General features: G+C 36.1%; 1 protein-coding gene across 1 annotated transcript in view; it reads left to right on the top strand.

The window, feature by feature from the left end:
• LOC107725623 (ankyrin repeat and BTB/POZ domain-containing protein BTBD11-A-like) overlaps positions 1-23,745 on the top strand; it is a 134,370-nt gene that overhangs the window by 97,577 nt on the left and 13,048 nt on the right. The window contains exons 3-8 of the mRNA XM_016534953.1: positions 11,349-11,556; positions 15,300-15,452; positions 16,105-16,270; positions 17,979-18,068; positions 20,380-20,481; positions 21,133-21,226. Coding sequence (XP_016390439.1) covers positions 11,349-11,556; positions 15,300-15,452; positions 16,105-16,270; positions 17,979-18,068; positions 20,380-20,481; positions 21,133-21,226 — 813 coding nt within the window. The remainder of the gene's footprint in view (positions 1-11,348; positions 11,557-15,299; positions 15,453-16,104; positions 16,271-17,978; positions 18,069-20,379; positions 20,482-21,132; positions 21,227-23,745) is intronic.

The following is a 23,745-nucleotide window of genomic DNA, read 5'->3' as shown; positions in this document are numbered from 1 at the left end:
TTTTTAGACCGATGAGCTTTGTAAAAATCGACGTTTCAGAAAGGTATGAATAATGTACAGTATGTACAGTATGTGGAAAATAATGTGTTTTTTGAACCTTAAACCGCATAAACACATTTCATTACACCAAATACACAAAATACTGTTCTTTTTAGCAGCATCATATGACCCCTTTAACTTCAATGTGATTTAGGCTGTTCACCTCTTTTGTGAGAAATGAAGGAAAAAAATTAACAGCTCCAGTTTTTACAAAAGACACACCACTTGCTCTTTGGACTGTTTAATAACTGTAGTTAAGCAAAGTTTCGAAAAACTAAGTGTATGAATTTGCAAATGTGGATGCTCAGACATTTTTCTCAATTACTTTCTCTCTGTTTTTTAGGGCACCATGTCCTTTCAACCTGACGTGTCTATCATTTCTTCACCACTTATTTCTACCTGCTGAGATACACAATTTCCCCTCTGACTCCTTGACAGCAGACTGTGTTACAAAAACACGGCTATTTGACAAACACACACTCGCATACACAAGCTTACATGTACATTTAGACGTACACAGCTCCTGCCAAGTTGATTATCTGTCTGAAAGCTTTCTGTCTAAAGGGCACATGCTCTGAACTTTACTTAATCCTTGTTCAAGCATTTTTGTTAGTAATCTAAATGATCAAACAGCACAAAGAGAAGATGCCTACTTGATGCTTTGGTGTAGAAAACAGATCATAAGACAGGAATAAATATGTCTCATCCTTTTTACAAGCTGAAGTATTCAGCCCTAAACACCAAAGAGCAAACTGTGAAAAAAAAACCCAATGTGCAGCAGTCCCCTTTTAATAATCGCTATTAAAAGGGCATTGTAATTTAACAATAGCTGGAAGAATTGATTCTAATTAGTTCACCTTACTAGCCTGCACCTTATACAGAGCATTGTACATGACATGCAGATGATTCAAGTGCATTATTCCATCGCTGTCAGATTTAATGTAAGCCTCCTGACAGTTAAAGTTTGACAACACTCATATTGCACAAGATAATTGCAAACTCCGCCAATATGGCACATAATTGTGTTTGATTGTAGCGTAATTAGCATAGCATACATCAGCATTAGCACATAGAACAGCTGCTTTAGTTTAATTTAGTGTAATTGCTTGTAATAGTGAAATGAATATGTTGGGTTGCTTAACACTTTTGAAATACACACATAATTTACAATTCTAATGCTAAAACATGTCCGAATCAGATATGACTCAATAAAGTTATGTTCAAATCTTTTCCTTGTTTTTATCCTAATCAGCCAAGACATTGTGTTAATCATTTTTTTGCATTGGTCCAAAAGTATCTATTATGCAGTCACAAGATTATATTTAAACAGTTTAGTTACAGCAGCTTGGACAGGCAAGGTTGTCGTTGGATCAGCATGTGTCAGCAGGGAAATTACATGCTTGATGTTTTATGCATGAATTTTTATGACAACATACAGTACAGTATGAAATATGCATTTACCATATGTTTGAATATTGATCATATAAATGTGCACTTGAGCTGTGCTCCCTTCCAGAAAATGAGGTGAGAGCCTTCAAAATTTAATGAGGCAAAAGTCTTGTGCTGCCTCAATGGAAAAATATCCCACGAGCTGTGCAGCAGATTGCATAGCAAGGTGCCTTTATTTCACGGTCAAAGGAAAACCCGGTAATTATACTGAGAGGGAGTAATTATAAAGGCTCCGGCACTATTTCCTGCTGCTTTCACATTGGTGGTTAATACTGAGACACCTCCATTTGTCACGTTTGTGGAGACAATCTCTTATGCAGAAATTTCCTTCGGCATCCAGCTAGGACTTGCCTAAGATCTAAGGGGAAGTTTTTGTCAACACGGTAGCAATACTTTTTTTTAGGAAAACAATTGCAGTGTATGTGGTTCAACATTTACATATTAGACTTAAAAGGATAGTTCATCCAAAAATGAAAATGCACTCACCTTCAGGCCATCCGAGATATAGATGGGTTTGTTTCTTTATCGGAACAGATTTAGAGAAATTTAGCATTATGTCACTTGCTCACCAGTGGATCCTCTGCAGTGAATGGGTGTCGTCAGAATAAGAGTCCAAACAGCTGATGAAAACACCACAATAATCAACACAAGTCATAATTGACATGACTTCAGTTCATCAGTTAACATCTTATGAAATGAAAAGCTGCATGTTTGTAATAAATTCATCAAGACATTTTAACTGGCAAAAAAGAGTCCTCTATTGCTATAAAAACGTTAAAAAAAAGTTGTCTTTTCTGAATCAGGAGAGAAATATTCACAGATTAAGCAATGTTTACAAGTGAAAACAGTCCGTTATAAAAAAAAATATGTTGGTGGATTTTGATGTGAGAAGACAATGGGGGATACGCTTTTTTGCTGGTGGAAGCATTTTTATGGATTATAAACTCATACTTTGGCCAGAAGCGACGTTTTTAAGTAAAAAATGCCTTGATGGATTTGTTGAAAAACACAGCTTTTTACTTCACAAGACATTAACTGATGCTTGTGTTGGATTACTTACAGATTATTGTGATGTTTTTATCAGCTGTTGGACTCCATTCACTACAGAGTAAATTTCCAGCAAATTTTCTTTTTTGGGTTAACTGTTAAGGCATATAGTTCACCCAAAAATGATTGACTCACCATCATGTTTTTCCAAATCCATATGACTTAATTTTTTCTGTGGAACACAAAAGACATTATATATAAGATATTTTGTGTTTTTTTAATGTTTAAACAAATCCTCATGCATTTTGCACACTTCCATTATGTAAAAGAGCGATCACATCATTTTAGCATTTAAGAACAGTGTTTAAATGAAGGACTCTCCTGAGCGCCTCAGAGGTTTGTTGTATAAACTTTGCTAATAAGCATCCTCAGACCCAGGTCATCTTACTTCTTGAGTCTCATTTCCCAGCACTCAAGAGCGCTGCTGAATGCATATGTCTTGCATTATATTCCCCATGTCACCCCCAGAGATCAGTTTTATGAGATGAGTTGTCTTATATCTGACATCTCAACATATTTCATCATAACATGAGATTTGGGGGCAATGGCCCAGCCAGATCCCTGACTTAAACCCAATTGAGCATCTCTGGAGAGACCTAAAAATGGCTGTCCACCAACGTTTACCGTCCAACCTGACAGAACTGGAGAGGATTTGCAAGGAGGAATGGCAGAGGATCCCCAAATCCATGTGTGAAAAACTTGTTGCATCTTTCCCAAAAAGACTCATGGCTGTATTAGATCAAATGGGTGCTTCTACTAAATACTGAGCATTTTTCAGTTTTTCTTTTTTAATAAATCTGCAAAGATGTCAACAATTCTGTGTTTTTCTGTCAACATGGGGTGCTCTGTGTACATTAATGAGGAAAAAAAATTAACTTAAATGATTTTAGCAAATGGCTGCAATATAACAAAGAGTGAAAAATTTAAGGGGGTCTGAATACTTTCCGTACCCACTGTATATTTATATTATCTTATTTCCAAAGATTTGAAATAATTTCAGTTTATTTTTATTTGTTTTATAGCAATATCTGGCAACATTGCATGGCCTACACTTAAACTCACAGTAATCAAAAAAGCCCAAGGGTTATTGCTGACAGGATACCACATTTGGTAAGGCGAACGCCAAAAAAAATATCATGATATTATCTGTCAGAAACATTATCAACGCTGCCAAAAACAGCATTTAACACCAGTACACAGATCTGTAGAACAAGTAGCTTACAGAATTAAATGGAATAGCCTTCTCAAACACTAACAATGAAGAAGTATATGCTATTTCATTCAGTAGCCTATAGTAGTTACATTTTCACAAAGTCATGCTAAAAACATTAATAAAAAGCACTAGACAAAGTTATCATCAATGATTGTTAATGAAAACTATAGCAGTAATATGTATTGGTGCATGATTAATAAACAACTGATAAAATGATCCACCCCTAACCTAAAATACTAACAAATTTTGATGCAATGGGGCATAAAGGTAAGCCAGCCTGCCACTCACTAATCCTACTCTGGCTCCTCGGGAGCCACTCCAAAGGTTTCTCTGTAGGAGAGGTGCCATCATATATGCACAGGCCCGTAGCCAGCTATGAGGTCACCAAGGTTCGGACCTCGGTAAATTTTTCATGTTCAGAAATAAAATTTGTTCTATGAATGACTAGTTTGCTGTTTAAAACTCCTCATAGGAGTGTCTGCAAGTTTAGACAGTTTGCAAGAATGTTTAGCGCTCGTAGTATGAAAAGGATCGCTGCGAGACTCTTAAGGACTCTTAAGGACTCTCAGACTTCTTGAGAGAGTTGTGAGCGAGGGTGCGGGCGCAGCCTCCGTGTTGCCAGATCTAAATATTATAAGCGTTTTTGGACTTGTCTTTTTCACTTAATTTGACACTTTAGAAAGTTAATCGATTGGAAAGTTGCCGTTTAGAGTCTGTCTCCTTTAAAGTGTTTAAGTGTTTATAGTGTATATAATGAGTTGTATTTGTAGGGGTTATTGTAATAGAACAATTCTTAACCCCACCCCGGACCTCACTCATTTTCAAACACTGGCTACGGCCATGTATATGCATAAAACATGAGAAAAGCTTAGAAAGCAACACCCCTGGCTGCTGGAATCAGGGTTTAGGGTTGCTTCAGGATAAATAAATTGACTTGAATCCCAAGTTCAGTGTTATACTCTATGGTTACTGTGTTTTGCATGCCTGTGGTAATATATGTGATTAATTAAGGATTATACAACAGTTCATTCCCATCCTCGAATTTAATATACAGTGCAACTGGGATTTTTTTACTGTTTGTATCACTCTGTTTGTCTGTGTTTGTGCCTTCCAGGCAATCTGTCAGTCTGTGTATTAGTGGTGGGGATTTTTTAGTGACTCTTTCTGAAAGTTACATTGATTTGCCAGTAGGTGGCGACAGGTGGTGACTGTATTTATTAGTGAGTCAGTGATTTATTCACTCAACTGATTTATTCAAGAGTGCTGATTAATTCAGGAACGGAAACAAATTACCATCTATATGAATTAGTAATTGAACCATTTACTTAATTCAGTCAAAAGCTTAAATTTTATTCAGACACAAAACAATTCTTTAACAATACCCAATGGGCCTCTAACTATGTTCTGAAATATTTCCGTTGGTGGAGCAAAACTGCACAAAGTAACTGCCGATATTGTGTTTAAACTATCATTTACTTAATATTAACTTTTGTTTATTGAATTGTTGTACAAAAGCAATATTGCACTCACAGTTACATTGTCCCTGTGCACATACAAGAAGAATGACACAAACAGTTTGTCAAATTAAATTACAAGACGTGAACTGTTTTCTGAGTGTCATTAGTATATAGTAACTGCACTAAGAGGATGTAGTTACAGCTTCCCAGAGGTGGTTATTTGTAATGGATGTCATGTTGTAAATGTACCCATAGATGAGACACTCTGTGCTTCTGGCCTCTGGGTGATGGATATTGTGAGTCGCCATTGTTAATGGCGTCAAGTCCTCAGCTAGATGAATCATGGCCCGCAGTGATAGTTTGCCTTTATAATTCCGGTCCACACAGCCGCATAAGGTGGATGAGGCAATCATCATTCTCTGGAGGATTCAGTATGACAGCCTCCAGAGAGCATATGCATACGCAAACACACTGCATAATTTTGTTTGTGTATGTGTGTGACTTTTAAATGAAGGCACCTATTTCAGTGACACATTCGCTGACTAGTCAGGCATAACCAGTGATTCACCAGCCTTGATCTCTTACGGATTGCCTCGCTGATGGGTAAACCATTGTTGGCTTTGACCTCGAGTCAAAATCAGAATCACTGATGGTGCGAGACAGCATTTTTACCAATAAACAAAAACAAATTAGACTAAAAACGGAGAGAAATTTGATTAAAAATCTGCAACATTTATTGCTTTTGCTCCCCGTGTAATTTCTCCGCTTATAGTTCACCCAAAATATAAATTCTGTATTAATTTCCTTACCCTTATGTCATTTCAAATCTGTATGCCTTTCTTTATTTTGCGAGTGAGAGAGAAATCACTCTCCATACACTGCAGTGTTATTTTAGGATTACTTATTTTTAATAATTTAGTTGTTATTTTAGTTATCAATAGTTATAATAGTTGTTGTTGTTTTTTCAGTAACATTTTTTGTCTAATATTTATATTTCATTTTGTTTTAGCTATATTTTCATTACCGAAAACCATTTTGAATAGTTTTAGTTATCGATAACAACACTATTACATTGACTGTTCATTGGGACTACGGCTGCTGCAAAGCTCCAAAAACACAAAAGATCACAATAAAAGTACTCTATATGACTCATGCACTATTTTTAGCAATAATCTTACCTCTCCATTGAGCTGTTAACTGACACAATCACTGAGGCTGTGAGTTGAACTCAGATTCATGAACAAATCGTTCAGTTCGAGTTGTGAACCGGGTCAAAATGAATGATTCATTATGCACTAGCTCAATTGTCAGTAAATAATTTGTGTGTAGGACGTGTAAAATCAATAAAAACATACTTCTTTTGATTATTTAAACACTCTAGGCACAAAAATAAAAAATCACTCCTGTCTGTATTTGTCCATAAGGCCTTGGCGAGTTGTCTGTAAAGTGTCTCAGTATGGTTGAGGAGATTGCCTGGCTCTGTAAATGCCATCAGTACACACTTCTGAAATAAACTTCAAAGGGGCCGTGTTTCTTTGACACTGAAAGGGCAGGAAAGAAAAGAAGGGGACGCATTCAGTCTTTCAACTTTGACTTTGTCCTTTGGCATCTCTTTGAAGCTTCAGGTTGTGGTTCATCATTATTAGATTGCGTCCTACTTAAGATTCAAATAATTGAAGGTCACTGTCACTGATGGTTTCTTGTCCATAGTGAAAGATAATGTGTAAGTTAACATGAAATGACATTCGCAACCTATTTCACATCCAGAATGTGGCACACTTCCATATTAAAAAAGGATGTTCAAAAATATAGGCCAGGACTTCATAATGTCTGTCAGAAATTGATTAGACCGTGAAACACGGTGGCTGGTGACTTCAGACAAAAACTGAAAGTTGCACATATCGCATTATAAATGTGTTTAATTTTGATTCCGTATAAATTACTAAAGATAATTCTTCATTTTCTTCTCCTCCAAGAAACCTGCATTAGAGAAGAGGTAGTAGAACATCTTCGCTTACCTTCAAAGATTCCCTATTTCAATATTATGCAAAACTATACAGCAAGAAATAAAAAAGTTGAGTATTATGCCTCAATATCGCACTTGGCAGAGTGGATGGGCTCGCGGGGCATCTCTTCGGCATCATATTCAACGGGGGTGTGATCCGTTCCTCATAATTGCACCTCCTACTCCAGCATCTGCTGAAGGAGGGAGAGAGAGGGAGTTCCTCCAAGTCATTCTTCATGATTAATGCAGGTGTGCCTGAGAGGCCTTTTGGGAACGACCGGAGAATAATTACTGCAAAGTATAAAGATGTGAGAATGCCTCCGCTCTCTCCCCTCTTCTGACACCCTCCAAACTACACCAGCCGCCAAAGAGCAATTAGACTAGAGAAGGCCATGTAGAGGATCTATCATTTAGGCTGCCTGTTTCTCTGTAGCAAGTGAAGATGGGAGTAAAGGGGAATTTGTGGATCTATAATTGGAGCAATTTCAAAGCTGAATCACACCCGAAAGGCTTGGGTTGAAAAAACGGGAGCCTCTGTTGTATTGTGGTAAAGAGAATGTACCTTCCAGGAGGATGAGGTGTCTAACTAACCTGGATATGTGGGCCATCTTTGCCATTTATCAGCAGGTGTTTTGCAGCCTGTTGTGTGTTGATTATTATCGTGTCAACTAGATTTTTAGGTTTTATAAAGACATTTTGAGTGGTACTTGAATGTGCAAAACTACAATGTTGTGGGCGGTTGCCAAGACATTGCTAGCTTGCCAAAGTTTTTCAGTTTGTCTTTTTCATTTAGTTTTAGTTTAGTTTTAGTGTTTTTTAGTGTTTTCGTTTTTATTTTAGTTTATTCTTTTGCTGCCTTTGTAGTGTTCAATGATATTGTATTTAAAATAATTTTAAAAATGTAATAATTTAAAATGTATTAATTAATAAATGTAAAAAAAACATTTTCATTTAGTTTTCATTTTATTTTTTTTAACCATAATTAAACTAATTCTAATGTATAGAGACCGTATATGAGAGAGAAGATTTGTAACATTTGTATGTTTAATGGAGGCAGATTATAGAATTAAACAAACAAAAACTTTTTTTAACTAAAATTGGCCATCTTTATTTTATTTTAATTTATTTTGGACTCAAATCTTTTTTAGTTAATTACACTCATTCTAATGTATATAGACCATATATGAGAGAGTCGATTTGTAACATTTGTATATTTAATGGAGGCAGATAATAAATAAATAAATAAATAAATAAAACTAAAATTGATTTGTGGCCATCTTTATTTTATTTTAATTCCTTTTGGACTCAAATATATTTTAGTTTTCTTTTCCATTTTTTCAATTAAGTTTATTTTTATTTCAAATAACAATAGTGGTTTCCCTTTAGTTTCAATTTGAACTTTTTGTCAACCATAATTACACTGATTCTAATGTATGAGAGACAATTTTCACATTTGCATGTTTAATGAATACAGGTTATACAATTTAAAAAATATTATTATTTTTTAATAACCCTAACCCTAAATCTAAAATTCATTTGTGGCCAATTTGATTTTAATTCATTTTGGAGTCAAAAGTGTACTTTTCAGTTTTTCCAGTTAAATTGTTTTTTTTATTTTTATTTCAGATAACTGTTTTCGTTTCGATTTTATTTTAGTATTTACTAACCATAAGTACACTAATTCTAAAACATATAGATGGTATACTAGAGAGAAGAACTGAATCCGAGTGATGTCTTTATCCTTTTCGTCTCTGTTACGTTGGTCAGTGCAGCTCTGATGATTAGATTTAATTGTGATGGAAGTGACACCAGTTCCAGAGCCATTGGTCAACTGATTCTTAGTATTTTGACAGAGCAGTCATATTTTCTGCTGATGCCGTATGTTGTGTGCTTCAGAAAGGTCAGTGGCTGTAAAGCTCAGCAGTGGTGAGTATGAGTGCTACGCAGAGGTCTTTCCACTCCTCTGGCCTGCAGCTGTGCTCCTCACACACCCGTGAGCTCCAGAGGTGATTCACAGGTCACATTTCAGCTGAGCCAAACCATCAGTATTTGAGGAGCAAGGGCTGATGGGGTCCAATCATTTTTATTATCTAATTTTTTAACAAAGGTTTACTTGCTTTCAAACAGCAGACCCCCTGCAGCACCACACCAGACCCCGTGTTGAACATCTAACATGTTATTTGCTATAAAACGTGTTGATGTAACATAATTTTTAGTAGGTCAACACAATGATGTAGTATTTTTTAAAGATTTGAATTCTGTCTTGGCTGTTTTCGTCTCTTATTTCGGCTTCCTTGTGCAGCTCCAAGTCAGTGACATTTCCCCTAAAATCAGCAAAAGCCAAAATAGAAAATGGTTCAGGCAAAATGTACAATGTTAACAGTAACTCCCAGGGTGGACAGTGGTCACACTGGAATCAAATCCTTTTGCATTCTTGCTGAGAGAGTTGTTCCCTTTTTGCACGGATCGGTGCTGAATAACAACAGCAGCTCGGCTGCATAGTTGCTGCCACTTCTCTCCCGCCTCACACACACACACACACACACACACACACACCGGTACAATCAAGCGAATGCTAGCTTCAGATGAATGGTGCTTGGCAGAGCTTGAAAGATGTGTTTCAGACCATCTGGACAGGTGAAGAAATGTGTGTTTCTGTTCATGAGCAGTCGAACATGCCTGCTGATCATCCAAACTCTGCTTTCAAACATTTAAATTCTTAAACAACAAAACAAGCTCTTAGGGACTATTAGAAACCTGTGCCTGATTGCCTTCTTTAAACCAGCTCTCCTCTATAAAATTTGAATGAGGAGTGTACTTGGAAAGAGAGTAGATTTGCTCTTGATAAGGCTTTCCTTTGGATAATTCACAAGGCCATTATAGTAGCACCGTCAGTGTAGCTGTGTGTAAGGAGGGGTGTGTGTGTGTGTACGTGTTTAAGAGAGTGGCGAAATGGAATGTTTGTGTTTGCCTGATGGCGAGTGATATTCACCAGCTGCTGCCTTAGTGCTTCATCCAATAAAATTAAGAAAGCAGCACACACACAGACACAAGTTAACAAGTTAAGGTTTAAAACAGAGTGTACAGACTTCCTTCTGCGCACATTCTCAGTAATTGCAGTTTGTGTGTGTGTGTGTGTATGTTGTTCTGTTTCTAACTGCTGAGATTTCCGAAGAACCAATTCAATTTTCCTTTGTTTTGCAAAGAAGGCTCAGTGATTCATCCAAGCTAATAATTTTATCAGTAAAGTTAATAATTTGTGTATGTGTGTGAATATAAAATAGGTCTCGCCGACTAATAATTTTGTACAAGTATTCACATGTAGAAACACAGACTTCTGCCATATGCACAATAGGTGCATAATTTTGTAATAACTTTTGTAACTTTTCGTATTTATATATATTTTTAAATCATGTTTATTGTAGTTATATTTATTACTTATATTTGTTTATAATGTTCTGTGTATGTGTGTGTGTGTGTGTGTGTGTGTGTGTGTGTGTAAATGTTTTTAATGTGTGTGTGTGTGTGTGTCTATGTATACATCATAACACATTCCATGTTTCTGTCTACCAGGTGTATTATTATTATTTATTTATTATTTATATGTAGCCAAAATTTATGGGAAAAAATGGATAAATAGTGATTTCTTTTGGAAAACGTGTGTGAGAACCCAAGTCTCTTCCGCTGGATTAGTGCCTTTTCAAGCACTTTTAGTCACTTAAAACTTCTTGAGTGTCTGTTACAGAGTTTAGATGTGCTGAATTCAGAGAAGAGCTGCATATTTTCAGATTCTTCTATTCTTGTTGAAATTTTAGATTTAATAGAAATATTGTGACATTTTGGCAAGTTTCCTTTCCATAAGATGAGCGATATCTTCTGTATCCCCTGTACCAGATTTCGGTGAGAAAGGGAAAAGGCTGTTATCCTGTAGCTGTCATTTCCTGCTGTAATGAATGTCTAGCTGTCAAATGTGCCACTGTCTGTGTCTGTTTGTGCATGCTGTGATGTATGAGGCCTCTAGTTTTATGTCAAAGACTGTCTAAAAGCTTTATTTGATGCAAAGCCACAGTCTCGAGGGGGGTCTTTGTGAAAGTACATTCTCATACATTCAACCACATGTCTTTACTGCCCCCTGTAGGTGACCTGGTGTCCCGTGCCATGCATCACCTTCAGCCTCTGCACATCAAGAACCCCAGCAATGGAACGCCTGTACACCAGAACCACACCGGCACTGTGCACTGGGAACCGGAGGCCCTCTACACGCTCTGCTACTTCATGCACTGTCCTCAGATGGAGTGGGAAAACCCTAATGTTGAACCCTCAAAGATCACCCTGCACACTGAGAGGTAAGAAGCATGAATGTATAAGAAGCATGAAAGTTGATACATCACGGTAATGCAGTTAATTAAGGCAGCACAGGAAGTTATAGAGGGTTCATGTAGATACATGAATCTAATATTTAATTTGTGGTGTTTGCTAATGCAATCATCACTAGTATTATTACTAGCAATATCCAAGTTGGTTAATTGGCTGTTATTTTGATCATAACCATGCCCTGCTTGACCATTCAGGCTACAGCTTTGTAAAATGGTAATGCACATTTTCCATTTTCAAAAAAAAATATATATATACACACACACACACACACAATAAAAAATATTTATATATTTTTTTTTTTTACTTTTTAAATATTTTTGTATTACTTGATCAATTAGACACCCCTCTTCTCTAGTTACTTGTGAAAACAGTATATTTTTCACTGATTATTATTAGCCATAAGAGATATTTGTTTAAGTGAGTCCTGAACAATACAGTGCAAAGGGGAAAAAAATCAAGTCTTTTCACCTGGCACATGATAAAACAGCTGAAAAATCCCATGGTTTTTCCTCAAGTAGGGACCCGTCCCTTGTCTGTCGACCAGAATATCATAGAGGCTTTTGCAGTCACTCAAAAACCCCATTGCAACAAGAAACAACCACATAAAACACCTTGGCAGTGTTATACAGCATCCAGTGACCCGATACATGATGGTGGCGACATTTTCTTCAGATGACATCTAGTGCACTGTTGCTTTGTGCAATGCGTCCTTGTTCTGTATGTCAATTTATGCCCAAGGGTTTTTCAATCACTGTGGGGGTTGCTTCAGACTGCATTCACACTATAAGGGCACAGGGATGCCAAGGAGAACGTGATTTAGACGTCATCTTGAATTCCCTTGTGTTGTGTTGCAGCACAATGAAGATACAGTAGAACTCTTGACTCCTGTTGGAAGTAAGGAATAATTGACAACGGGCCGTTGAATTATTAGAAAAATAATGCACACAAAGTGGTGTTCGTCAGCCAATCAGATTCAAGCATTCAACGGCCCTGTAGTATAACAAAGCATTAATGGATTGCTATAGAGTTATGTTCAGCATTCGCTCCACATTGATATATCCATCAGGACAACTCGTCCCAGACTGTCCCACATCACTCGGGTGTGATAAAAAGCCCCCATCCAAGGACCCTGTGGGATGCCCATGCAGTGCTCGACAGAATAGGTGCATGAGCAAGCTGCCTTCATCCCCAGGGACAGACAGTCTGCTCCATTTTATTCATTTCTTTCTTGGCCTCTCACAGAAGAATGAGAGAGTAGAGGAAGAAAGAGAGAGTGAAAGATGAGAGAATGACAGAAAAAATTAAATAAAATAGATGTTAGGTGAGGACAGGAATAAAAATGAGTGGAGGGGAAATGAATAGAGATGGAGAAAGAAAACAAGAGATCAGAGTGAAGGAGCGTCTGGAGAGGTTCAGGGTTGTGGCTTTAGATTTCAGACTTCAGTCGAGTGGACTATTGTTGATGTGCTCAGTGACATTTCATCAACCTTTTAACTTTCCTGCTGTAGAGGGAAAATACACCAGGGGCACGTGAACACTCATATCCACACGTAATGTTTAGCTTGTTTTGGTCCACACACTGTACCGCACAGTTTCTAACATGAAATGCACTGAAAGATCTAGGAAACTTATTTCCTAGAAACAATTTTCCTAGATCTTAAAGACTTCCTTATTTTAAAGGAGGAACCGTTCTCAAAATGGGGATTTGGGTGGTAGCAATATTTATTAATTTTGAGATGATCAATATCTACCTTTTAACTTTTTAAATATTATTATTTTGTTTATTATTTTAGTTCTTTAGTATCAGTTATATATATATGTATTATATATATATATGATACTAAATAACTAAATTAATATTGATTAATAACTTTATTTAATATTTAATAAATGTAAATAGCTTTTTTACAAAACTATCTTATTAGAAACTAATGCATAAATTTGAAACTAATATTTTTTTAAACGAATAAATTTGAAATGTAAGTATAATTAAGTATAATAATTAGTTATAATAATATGTAATATTATATGAAATTTAATAAATGTTATATAATAATAAAAATATGTAAAACTATTATGACTATTATGATTTTGGTGTATGTATGTATGCATGTATGATCTTTTAATAACTTCTTGACAAATAATATCTTAATATAATATATGTTAAATTTTATACATATAAAATGTTAATATTCTAATAATATATAATAAAATATATTAGGTATAATAAATGTTATATCATATAAATATCATATAAAACTACTATAAATATTGTGATTGTATAATATAATAACTATAAAGGTATATTCACAAATATAGTCATTCATGGGGTCTTTTACTTTCTGGTCTGGTTTGTTCTTGTAATGTGGGATGTCTGCTGAGATGTTTGACGTGATCTTTTTTTATTGTATTTCTCCTTAGTTCAGAGTACCATGACAGGCAAATTATTTCCATAGATCAATGGAATTTATCTTAGCAAAATGTTTATGAAGACTTTAACATTTTTCAGGAGACCCTTGATAGGGCAACTCCCTTCCTCTGGTCAATACAAAGTTGTCGAAATCTACAGTGCAACAAAAAACGTCTCCATTTTCCAGCCAGATGTGGCTTCACTTTCAAACTCCAGACTGGAATGAGAACCACGTCCTTTTCCTCCAAACATTTCTTCGAAGGGAGGGGAGCGGAGAAGCACATTATTCAGGCAGAAGAGAAACAGAGAACGGTTTGCGGTTTGCGGAGAGTGTGGATTGTGCAAAGCTAGCGGTTAGACGCAAGTCACAGGAAGCACAATTAGATGAAGATAGAGGGTTCAAGATGAAGCTTGACGGCTTTATACACTTGAACAGGCTTTGGAAATGCATATTTCTAGGGTCAAATGCCTGCTCCTTTTTATTTATGTCAAAGTGTATGCACTGACAACTCGAAAATGTTTTTTCTCTAATTTGGAAATTACGATTACGTGCTTTGTCCCACACACTGCATGTTTTTCACACAGAGGGGTGTGTGCAACAAGTTTGACACAAAAACAAGTGTAGGCGGACAAAAGCTGTGAAGTCGTTGTTGTTTTTTCAAACTTGAATGCCATAAACTGAGGCCATTTCACACAACTGTGTATGTTTCTCATATTGTCATATTATTTAGCTGTTGGCATTATTAGCATGTTGATCCACAACAACCCTGCAAGACTCTAAACTCAGTTAAACTGCAGTGCAATAATGCTGGATATGCTGATCGGAAAAGCTTGGAGCAAAATATTCAACATACAAAGACTTTCATGGTCATAGTCATCGTGACTCACTGCAGTTGAGTCAGCTTCCTCATATTCCTCGACCTTTGCCCTGTAAAGAATAGTTTTGAAACGTGTATATGTAAAACCGGTGGTTGGCGCATTGAAAAAGTGTAATAGAAGCACTTTTGCAGCTGTATAATGATATTTTTGCATTCAGCTTCATCTGTTTATCTGTAATGAGAGCGTTTTCTTGGTAATGAGCAGTTTGAGTTTCCCAACTTTATTTTTCTGACTGAAAACTTGGCAGGATGGCAACAGGTCTTTTATATTCTGCCGCTCTAATTAGATGCAGCTTAGCGCTTTAGCGATTTGAAGGCTTAGTGCTTAAATGCTAGAAATGAAGTTTGTGGGCAAAAATAAATTATGAAAACAATAACTTAATGTAAATTATGGAGTAAATATTTCTCTCTCCTGTCTCTGCAGGCCGTTTCTGGTGTTGCCTCCGCTGATGGAGTGGATCCGGGTGGCCGTGGCGCACACAGAGCACCGCCGAAGCTTCTCTGTGGACAGCGACGATGTACGACAGGCAGCCCGACTGCTGTTACATGGGGTGGACTGTGAGCCGCGGCAGCTGAAGTATGTTTAAGATGCAACGTCACTTCCATATATCGCCGAATGACAGTACACACACACACAACATGTACTCATACTGCATCCTTAATGAATTAAGTGTCTTTAACTTACTGTGTGGCTTTAGTTTCCTAGTGACAGGCTCTGAAGTGCTATGTTAATGGCTTTTTACATGGTCATAGTTATTTTCTGGAGTTATTTTCATGCTGTTACCTTCACAGATGCAGGATGTCTTGGCAAACAAACAACATTTCATGTCAGGGTTTCTTTTTCCATGGATACAAATCTTCCGAAGTGAAAGCTGGCTATGAATGTAATGTACTGTCAATTACATATTTATATAAATGACATTATAAATTATATGTAGGTGCATCTGAAGTCTTCATGAAGTCTTCATATAAATAAATAAATAAATATATATAAGAAAATAATATTTAATAAAATATATATAAAAACATACCTAATTACCAGCACTACACTGTATCTAATTAGTGTGGCAGAATATGACAGATCTTTTGTAAATATTGTTATCAAATAAAATATAAAAACATAAAATAATTAAATTACCAACTAAATGAAAAACACATAAAAAATAAAAAGTAGTATTTCTTGTTTGGAGGTGTGTAACTGGGGTCTGGGCTGTCCTTTTATTTAACAGGGCAGACGACTGCTTCTGTGCCACACGGAAACTGGATGCTGCATCCACAGAAGCGAAATTCCTGCAGGACCTGGGGTTCCGGATGCTCAACTGCGGACGAACTGACCTGGTCAAGCAAGCAGTCAACCTGCTCGGGCCAGATGGCATTAACAGTATGAGTGAACAGGTGGGCACTGATATATTTACACACACATGCACGCACCCACAAATAATCCCACATTTGTGTGACATTCAGGCCTGACTAGATTTTTATCTTACTGAGTAGATTTATTTTTTTAGATTAGGAATACTATATCTCTGACTGCTAAAAATGGTTGTCCTTCAAACTGGCATTTTGATGAAAGATACTGGCATTTTGATGAAAGATCCTACAGTTTCTTTTCAATTCTGTTTCTACAGCACCTTTTGTTTAGAGTGTCCTACTTGCTTTTCTGAAATGAGACAGTCTCGATGACGTATGCAGCCTTCGAATGCGACCTCCGGAGGGCTCAGCCTTCTAAATGAGACACAGCTACTAACACTTTATGATCTGGTAGCCATGTTAGTCATTTTAAATTGAATAGAATTAATTACAACACCAACAACATAATAACAGAGTGTAATTATGAGCAGCTCCACAAAATAATTGTCATGAAATAATTACACATCCATTAGTAGAAGAAAGAAAAGAAACTTGCACTGTAATTACTCCCTGATGTAAATGCCAATGTAAACTGTTACTTTTCTCACATCTGCATTCCATTGTTTGCTCCTTCATCTGTATGGTATCTGCCTCAAACCATTAAATACTTGAGCGTCAATGACATTTCTGCAGCATGTCATTTGAAGAAGAAAAATGCCCTAGTGGGTTTCTTATAATATTATGTGTGTGAAGAAAGATGACCCACATAGACATTTAGAGGCTAAGAAAATAAATAAAGAGTTGCATGACCTTTAAATAAGGAAAAACGCTTTAAATCTGAGCCGATCTGTGTAGGAAGCATCTAACGTGATAGCAGTCGTGACACTCGGTATTATGAATCAAATAGTGTCATTCGTATCCGGCGCTGGGTTCGTGTTATTGTCACAGTCTGTCTTGAATACAGCAGCCAGTTTATGCAAAGAATGACGGCGACATGCCGACGCTGACAAAGTGGATTAAACTAACATGTAAAATTGAAGCGACACACAGGCAAAACCAGACAAACGCAGGGAATGTGATGACAAAGACAATTGTTGGAGTCCAGCTGGGAATCATTGAGAGTAACTCCATCTTACTCTGAAAGAGTTGCTCCGAAATCACACTGGCAAATATGGTGCTCGTTATTTCAAGAAGAGCCTTGAAGGAAAATATGTCTCAACTGACAAATGAATCTCCTTCTTCATGGTGAAATCTGTTTGCAGAACTGCACGCTCTTGAGTTAGTCATAGAATAAAGTGTTTATAGTGAGTTTTTAGGCACAACATGAAGCAGAGTGCATAAACCCCTTTCCCTGTGGTAAAATCATCGTAACGTAGAGGATCATGAGCCTTATTACTTTATTAAACAGTATATAAATATTTGTGTATTAATGGTTTATGTTGTCCAAAGATGTTAAACGCTCTAGGCTAATTGCTGACTTTGTGCTTTCATGCACTAATGCTTATGTTTGTGTTTCACTAAAGTAGATTTGATGGCCTATAGAATGAATTGTTTTGTGTTTAAAGTGCATTAATTGAGCATCATCCATAAAGATTAGTGTTCCACTCAGTTCATCAAAATGGACACGTTAGGGTTTTAAGAGACTGTTATTTTCAGATTTTTTGCTCAATAGCCCTTAACTTGTGCTGCAGTAACAGGGCTCATACTGTGGCATATGTACTGTAGGTGATAAGTGTTTTTGGTTGCTTTTTAGGGCATGACCCCTCTTATGTACTCGTGCGTCCGTGGGGACGAGGCCATGGTGCAAATGCTGCTGGACGCTGGAGCAGACATCAACAGTGAGGTCAGTATTTAATGGTGGACGTTTCTGTCTTGTAGCGTGCTGTTGCTCTGTCTCTATTAATCTAACTAACCTGTCTCTATAAAAATAACTAACTAATCTTTCTGTCATCTTCCCGATGCTGTTTGCATGAGCTTGTGTAGAATTAAATAGTGGTCGTATGTGTATGCAGGTGTGTCTACTTAGGTTCTCATGGATCTCATGAATATTTAATGAGATTACAAGCAAATGCCATATGCTATTGATTTCCAATTTGTACAAATGCCATATTTTTAATACTATTTATATAAAATGTGGGAAAATGGACTGATTGCCTAAAGTAGATACACTGATTGTGAAGCACTGTGGTTGAAAACATGAAACATGATAATAAAAGGTGATTAAAACTGATTCAGCTGACTAAAACAACATTTATTCAGTCATGCTAGTGTGAAAATCATGAATATATATTTAAAGTAACATGTTTCATGTATTTGCCTTAGGGATGAATCTCCCAAAACCGATCAAGAATGTGTCCAAGTCTTATTTTACCATACAAAATTATATATTGCGTAAAGATAATGAAGCCTTTTTTGTATCATTACATTTTTTATTTTATTTTTGCATTGTGACATTATTTTCATGACAATTATGGATGTTTTCTGATTGCCATAACATGCCTGGATGAGAATTCTCAGTATTCTCAATGATGATTCTAATTACTGTAATTAAGTTTATTTTTAACTGTATTACAGTAATTAAGAAAATGATTAAAATCAGCATATATTAAAGGCAGCATAAAACATACCACCACAATGAATATATACTGTGTACTTTCCCTAGTGAAAAATAAAATTTGTATTTGAAATACATTTATTTTGTGCTAAGTATACTACAAATACATTTACATATTTATGTACTTAATAAAAATACCCTGCAGTTGTACTTTTAGTATACTAAAATGGTATACTTAAAGTCTGCTAAACTGGAACAATTAATATTGTACTTAATGCACTTTGTGCAGAAGTAATGCTGAAGTCCAACTAAAGATATACTGAAGTATATTTGATTGTGCTAAAGGAACTATTGCAAGTAAACTTTAGGTGCACTTTAAATATCTTGCATTTAAAGACCAATATTATTCAAAGATCATACAGTCCTCATCAACAGTTATATGAAAACACATTTTAGGCTTAATATTAAGAAATGTGCATTGTGCACAAGTAGTACTCCAAATAAAGTTGAATTACAATTTTTATATAAGCAAGTCTCGAGCGATATGTCAGTAAATATGTCAATAGATTTGAACTATACTTAGTATGAAATAAATGTATTTTAAATATATAACCTTTTTACTAGGGTTAATTATTCCATATTAATATTTCACATTACACTAATGACAATTTCAGTGAAAAATTCACTCATGCAAAATTTAATAAAAACAATTGATATAAATTGTATAAAATGTATATAAAAATGTGTGTAACCTTATGTTCTTGACCGTTTTTGTGAAATTCACTCCTGTATATGTCATGATGGGATCTTGTGCTCTTTAACCTTTTGTCGTCTTTCTCGTTTGACCCTTAGAGGACATTTTTATATGGAGTCGTTGACTTAGGCAAAGCACCAAATGCATATGCAGTGACATTACCTTGTTTTACAAATTGCTTTAAGCTCAAGAAGAGTATCAGCAAGTGGGCAGATGTGCAGTTATTTGCCTAACGCTTCCTTGTGCAAACAATTGTTTAACCTGAATCAATGGGTTCCAAAAGGTCATGTTTGCCTAGACATGAACAGATGCCTGCATAATTTACCACTGATTACAGGAGAGCTGAGTTTTGCATGCAGTACAGCTGTAAGCGTTAAAGCCAGACAAGCCTTCTTTTTTTGGTGCTTTGCACATGAGTCACTTCTCACTTACACCTCTAGCGTTTGAACTCGCTGCCAATTATTCTTCCTGCAGTCTTCACGTTATCGCTATGAAAACCGTGAACTAGATCCTAAACCGTGGTCAGGATTTTGAGTAAAGCGAGGAGGGCGTGTGGGAGTTGTCCAAAGGAGAGCGAACGGCAGTAAACTCTAGATTAACGTGGGCTGGATGGAAAGAAGGGGTTTGGAGAACAAAACGAGCACTGGCTCTTTCTTCTTCTCTTCGCTTGAATTAACAAAATAGCCAGACGGCGGAAGAACTTTCCAACTTTCCGCTCACTCATTCACTCATTCCTTCCCCTTTTTTTCTTGCTCGTACTCCTGCAATTCCGCAATTGGAGCTCAGTGTGCTGGTATATGATGGCTGAATTTTTCTCTCCCTGAACTTCACCTATATGATTCCCAGGTGCCCAGCTCACTACACAAGCACCCCTCAGTTTATCCTGACACCAGGCAGGGGACTCCACTCACATTCGCCGTGTTACACGGACACGTCCCTGTCGTGCAGGTAGTGGCGCTGTCAATGATTTGATGCCTTCCACCTTTGCACTTTCCTCAGTTATTATTATGATGCCACCATCATAATAATAATGGCAAAAAAGAAACAGTTTGATGTTAGTTTTGGGCTGGATGGTGCTGCCCTGGTTCAAATGAACTTGGAAGGGCATAGATTGGTATCAGGACTAGGAAGAATGAGGCCAGTTTATAGACTGTGCACTCTATTCTTACCCCAAAAGTGGAATAAAGTCTTACTTTGACTATAAATCCGATGACCTACTAAGGCCCACTTATTTAGCTTCTCCAAGAAAATGGAAAGGCAAGGTGATATTTCTTGGGATGCTTAATTTCCCAGAAGCACACATCCACCACAGTAGGAGATAAAAAACAAAATCCTTCTTTCTGTAGGAATAATTTCACATTTTCTTTTTTGAACCAGACAAACAGACCAAAACCGTGCACTTAAAGCATCAAGAGTGAAAGAAATTATGACCAGATTACCATAAAAATGTTTGCTAGTTGGAGGTTGCCTAGATGATGAAAAGAGTAGGCTAGTTTAATGCAATTACAGCATTTATATTTACCGATGTCTTGGTGATATTAAAGTTAAATCCTCTGAAATGTGTTTTCTAATTATTGTACTTCTCACATTATTGAGCAGCTTCTGCTGGATGCCCCAGCAAACGTGGAGGGAGCGATTCAAGATGGCGCAGAGAACTACACTGAGACGCCTCTACAGTTGGCGTCTGCAGCAGGTACCATAAAACATCTCATTGACACAGTACAGTGACCCCAAAATGTGTCCGGACACTGAAACCACACAGAAAATGTGCAAATTTAATTGATTAAATATCAAAATGTCAAATCAAGTGGTATCTGCAAACATAGAGCTAAATAATAAGACAGTTTTTAAGTCAAAGTTATTTTATTGGATGTTCTGTTTAAAGTCAGTTCCCATCAAGTTCACACAGTCTAAATTCTTTATCTTAATTTTTAAACTAACTGATGTTAGTGTAAAATTGATTGACTGTAACTGAATTTTTTTACACTTCATTCATTATTTTTTATTTTATTTATTGACATGATTAAGGTAGACTACAATAAAATGTTCACATTTAATTTATTTTTTGTTTATTTTTATTGATTTACATGACCTAAATAACAAAAAGTTCACACTTTATTCATTTATTTATTTATTTTTATTTTATTTATTTTTATTGATTTATGGACATAACTATGGCAGGACTTTTTTTTTTGTGCAATATATATATATATATATATATTTGACTTTGACTTTGCTGAATTTGCTAGCTTCAAAATAAATGTCACTTGGTTTGATATTTATGGTTTGATATCTAATGCAGTGACATTATGTTGTGGCTTAAGTGTCCAAATACTTTATAGAACCACTGTAAATTATCTTTATGACTTGCAGCGTAAAGAAATGCAAAAACTGTACCTTTACCTGGTGCAGTACCCTCTCAGGTACATCTTTGTACCTTATCCACCACAAAAGGGTGCATATTAGTACCTTAAATAGTAAATGCAACTGTTTTAGCCTATACAAAGAAAGTCAACGCAGTCCAAAACAACCCTTTTCAAAACATTTTCCAAGGTCAAAATGTGCACTATTTAGGGGTTAGATAAGGCACTTTTGAGAGTACAGCCCTAGTGACATTTACATTTACATTATGAAGACTTCATGTGAGTGAAATCTTTGACGACATAATGAGTGAATATGTTTTTTGTGCATTAGATGAACTTGCTTTAGATGATTTTGTACGATACATCCAGGCCCCGTTTTTAAATGGTTACATTCTGTTCCCTTTGTGCCACTAATTTCGGTAAAATGGTCCTTGCAGACTGTGGGCTGACAAACTGAAGACATTATACTTTTGTGCCCCAGTCTGGTTCCAGAACCGTAATAGTATTATTCAAAGACTGATGGGGCTGCATCGCTCTCAAGAGCCCTTTGCAAACTTGCTAATGAGCCTCAGCGACAGCAGCTTTTTTTTTTTTTTTACATCCACAGTGTGAATGTGACAAGTCCACATGGTGGAACGATGTATGGAAACCAGTGCCAAATAAGATTTCATAATCCCGGCTGTGGCAGTCCTATGAATATTAATTGACCTGAGTGATATTCATTTGCATTTGCCGAGTTTATTCCAGCATAATGCCGAAAATTACCTGTCTGCCCCACTTAGCCAACAAACTCTTGAAGACTTGGGTAATTCAGGTTTCAGTCAACTGGTAATGAACACCTTTATGGTGATAAAAACAGATGGGGTGCACAAAAATTTTATCATCTCCTGCAGAGGAGGAGAATGAAGCTAAACCGATTGAGCCAAAATGTCTAGAAACAGGTTTAACCGTATGACTGTGTTCCCCTGTGACCCAACAGAAATGGCTACGGATGGGATTGTTTGAGCCTCATCGGATCCAAAACTCATCAGGCCTCATTGATTACGCCCCATTTGCTGTTTGCTGGGTCAATTACCCCCACTGTTAGCATTCAGTTTTCCTTCTAATGTAGAAACACTTTCTCCTCATTACTCGATGTGAATGTGCACAGGACAGCCTGCTAATTTACATTAGCAAATCAATGTGGGGACGAGTTGCTAGACGTTCTGAATACTTTTTCCTGGTAAAACAAGCAACATCAACATCATGGGTTTGATTCTCTGGTTTTATATGCTCTTAAAATGTGTACATTCATTTTTATGACCTGTTTAAGGCCAATTTTTCACACTTTCACAATTTATTTAATTATTTTTATTAGTTGAACACATGGTTATGATTGAATAAAAAGTAAGTGTTTCACAACACTATTTTTTTACACTATGATCACATGATTGACTATAACAGAATTTTCACACTTCATTAATTTTTTATTTATTTTTATCAATTTCTTGACATGATTATGATTGACTAAAATAACAGATTTTTTCCACACCTAATTTATATAGTTATTTTTGTTAATTTTGTTTTATTTAATTTTGTTTTATTTATTTTTGATTTATTGATATGACTGGTTTGCAAAAATAACACTTTTGTTCACAATTGTTCACACTTAAAAAAAAAAATGTTTCACTATCAACACGTTTGACTAAAATAACAGAATTTTTCACACTTTATTTATTTTTTGTTTATTTTAAATTTATTGACAGGACTATGATTCGCTGAGATTTTCACACTTTTTACATTTTTTACTATAAACACGAAATAACAGAATAACTGAATTTTTTTATTTATTGTTCATGATTTGCTAAAA

This window comes from Sinocyclocheilus rhinocerous, unplaced genomic scaffold (genome assembly GCF_001515625.1).
Source record: "Sinocyclocheilus rhinocerous isolate Xijiao unplaced genomic scaffold, SAMN03320098_v1.1 scaffold153, whole genome shotgun sequence".
NCBI lineage: Eukaryota > Metazoa > Chordata > Actinopteri > Cypriniformes > Cyprinidae > Sinocyclocheilus > Sinocyclocheilus rhinocerous.
The sequence above is the reverse complement of the archived record's forward strand: the minus strand, read 5'-3'. Positions and strand labels throughout refer to the sequence as shown.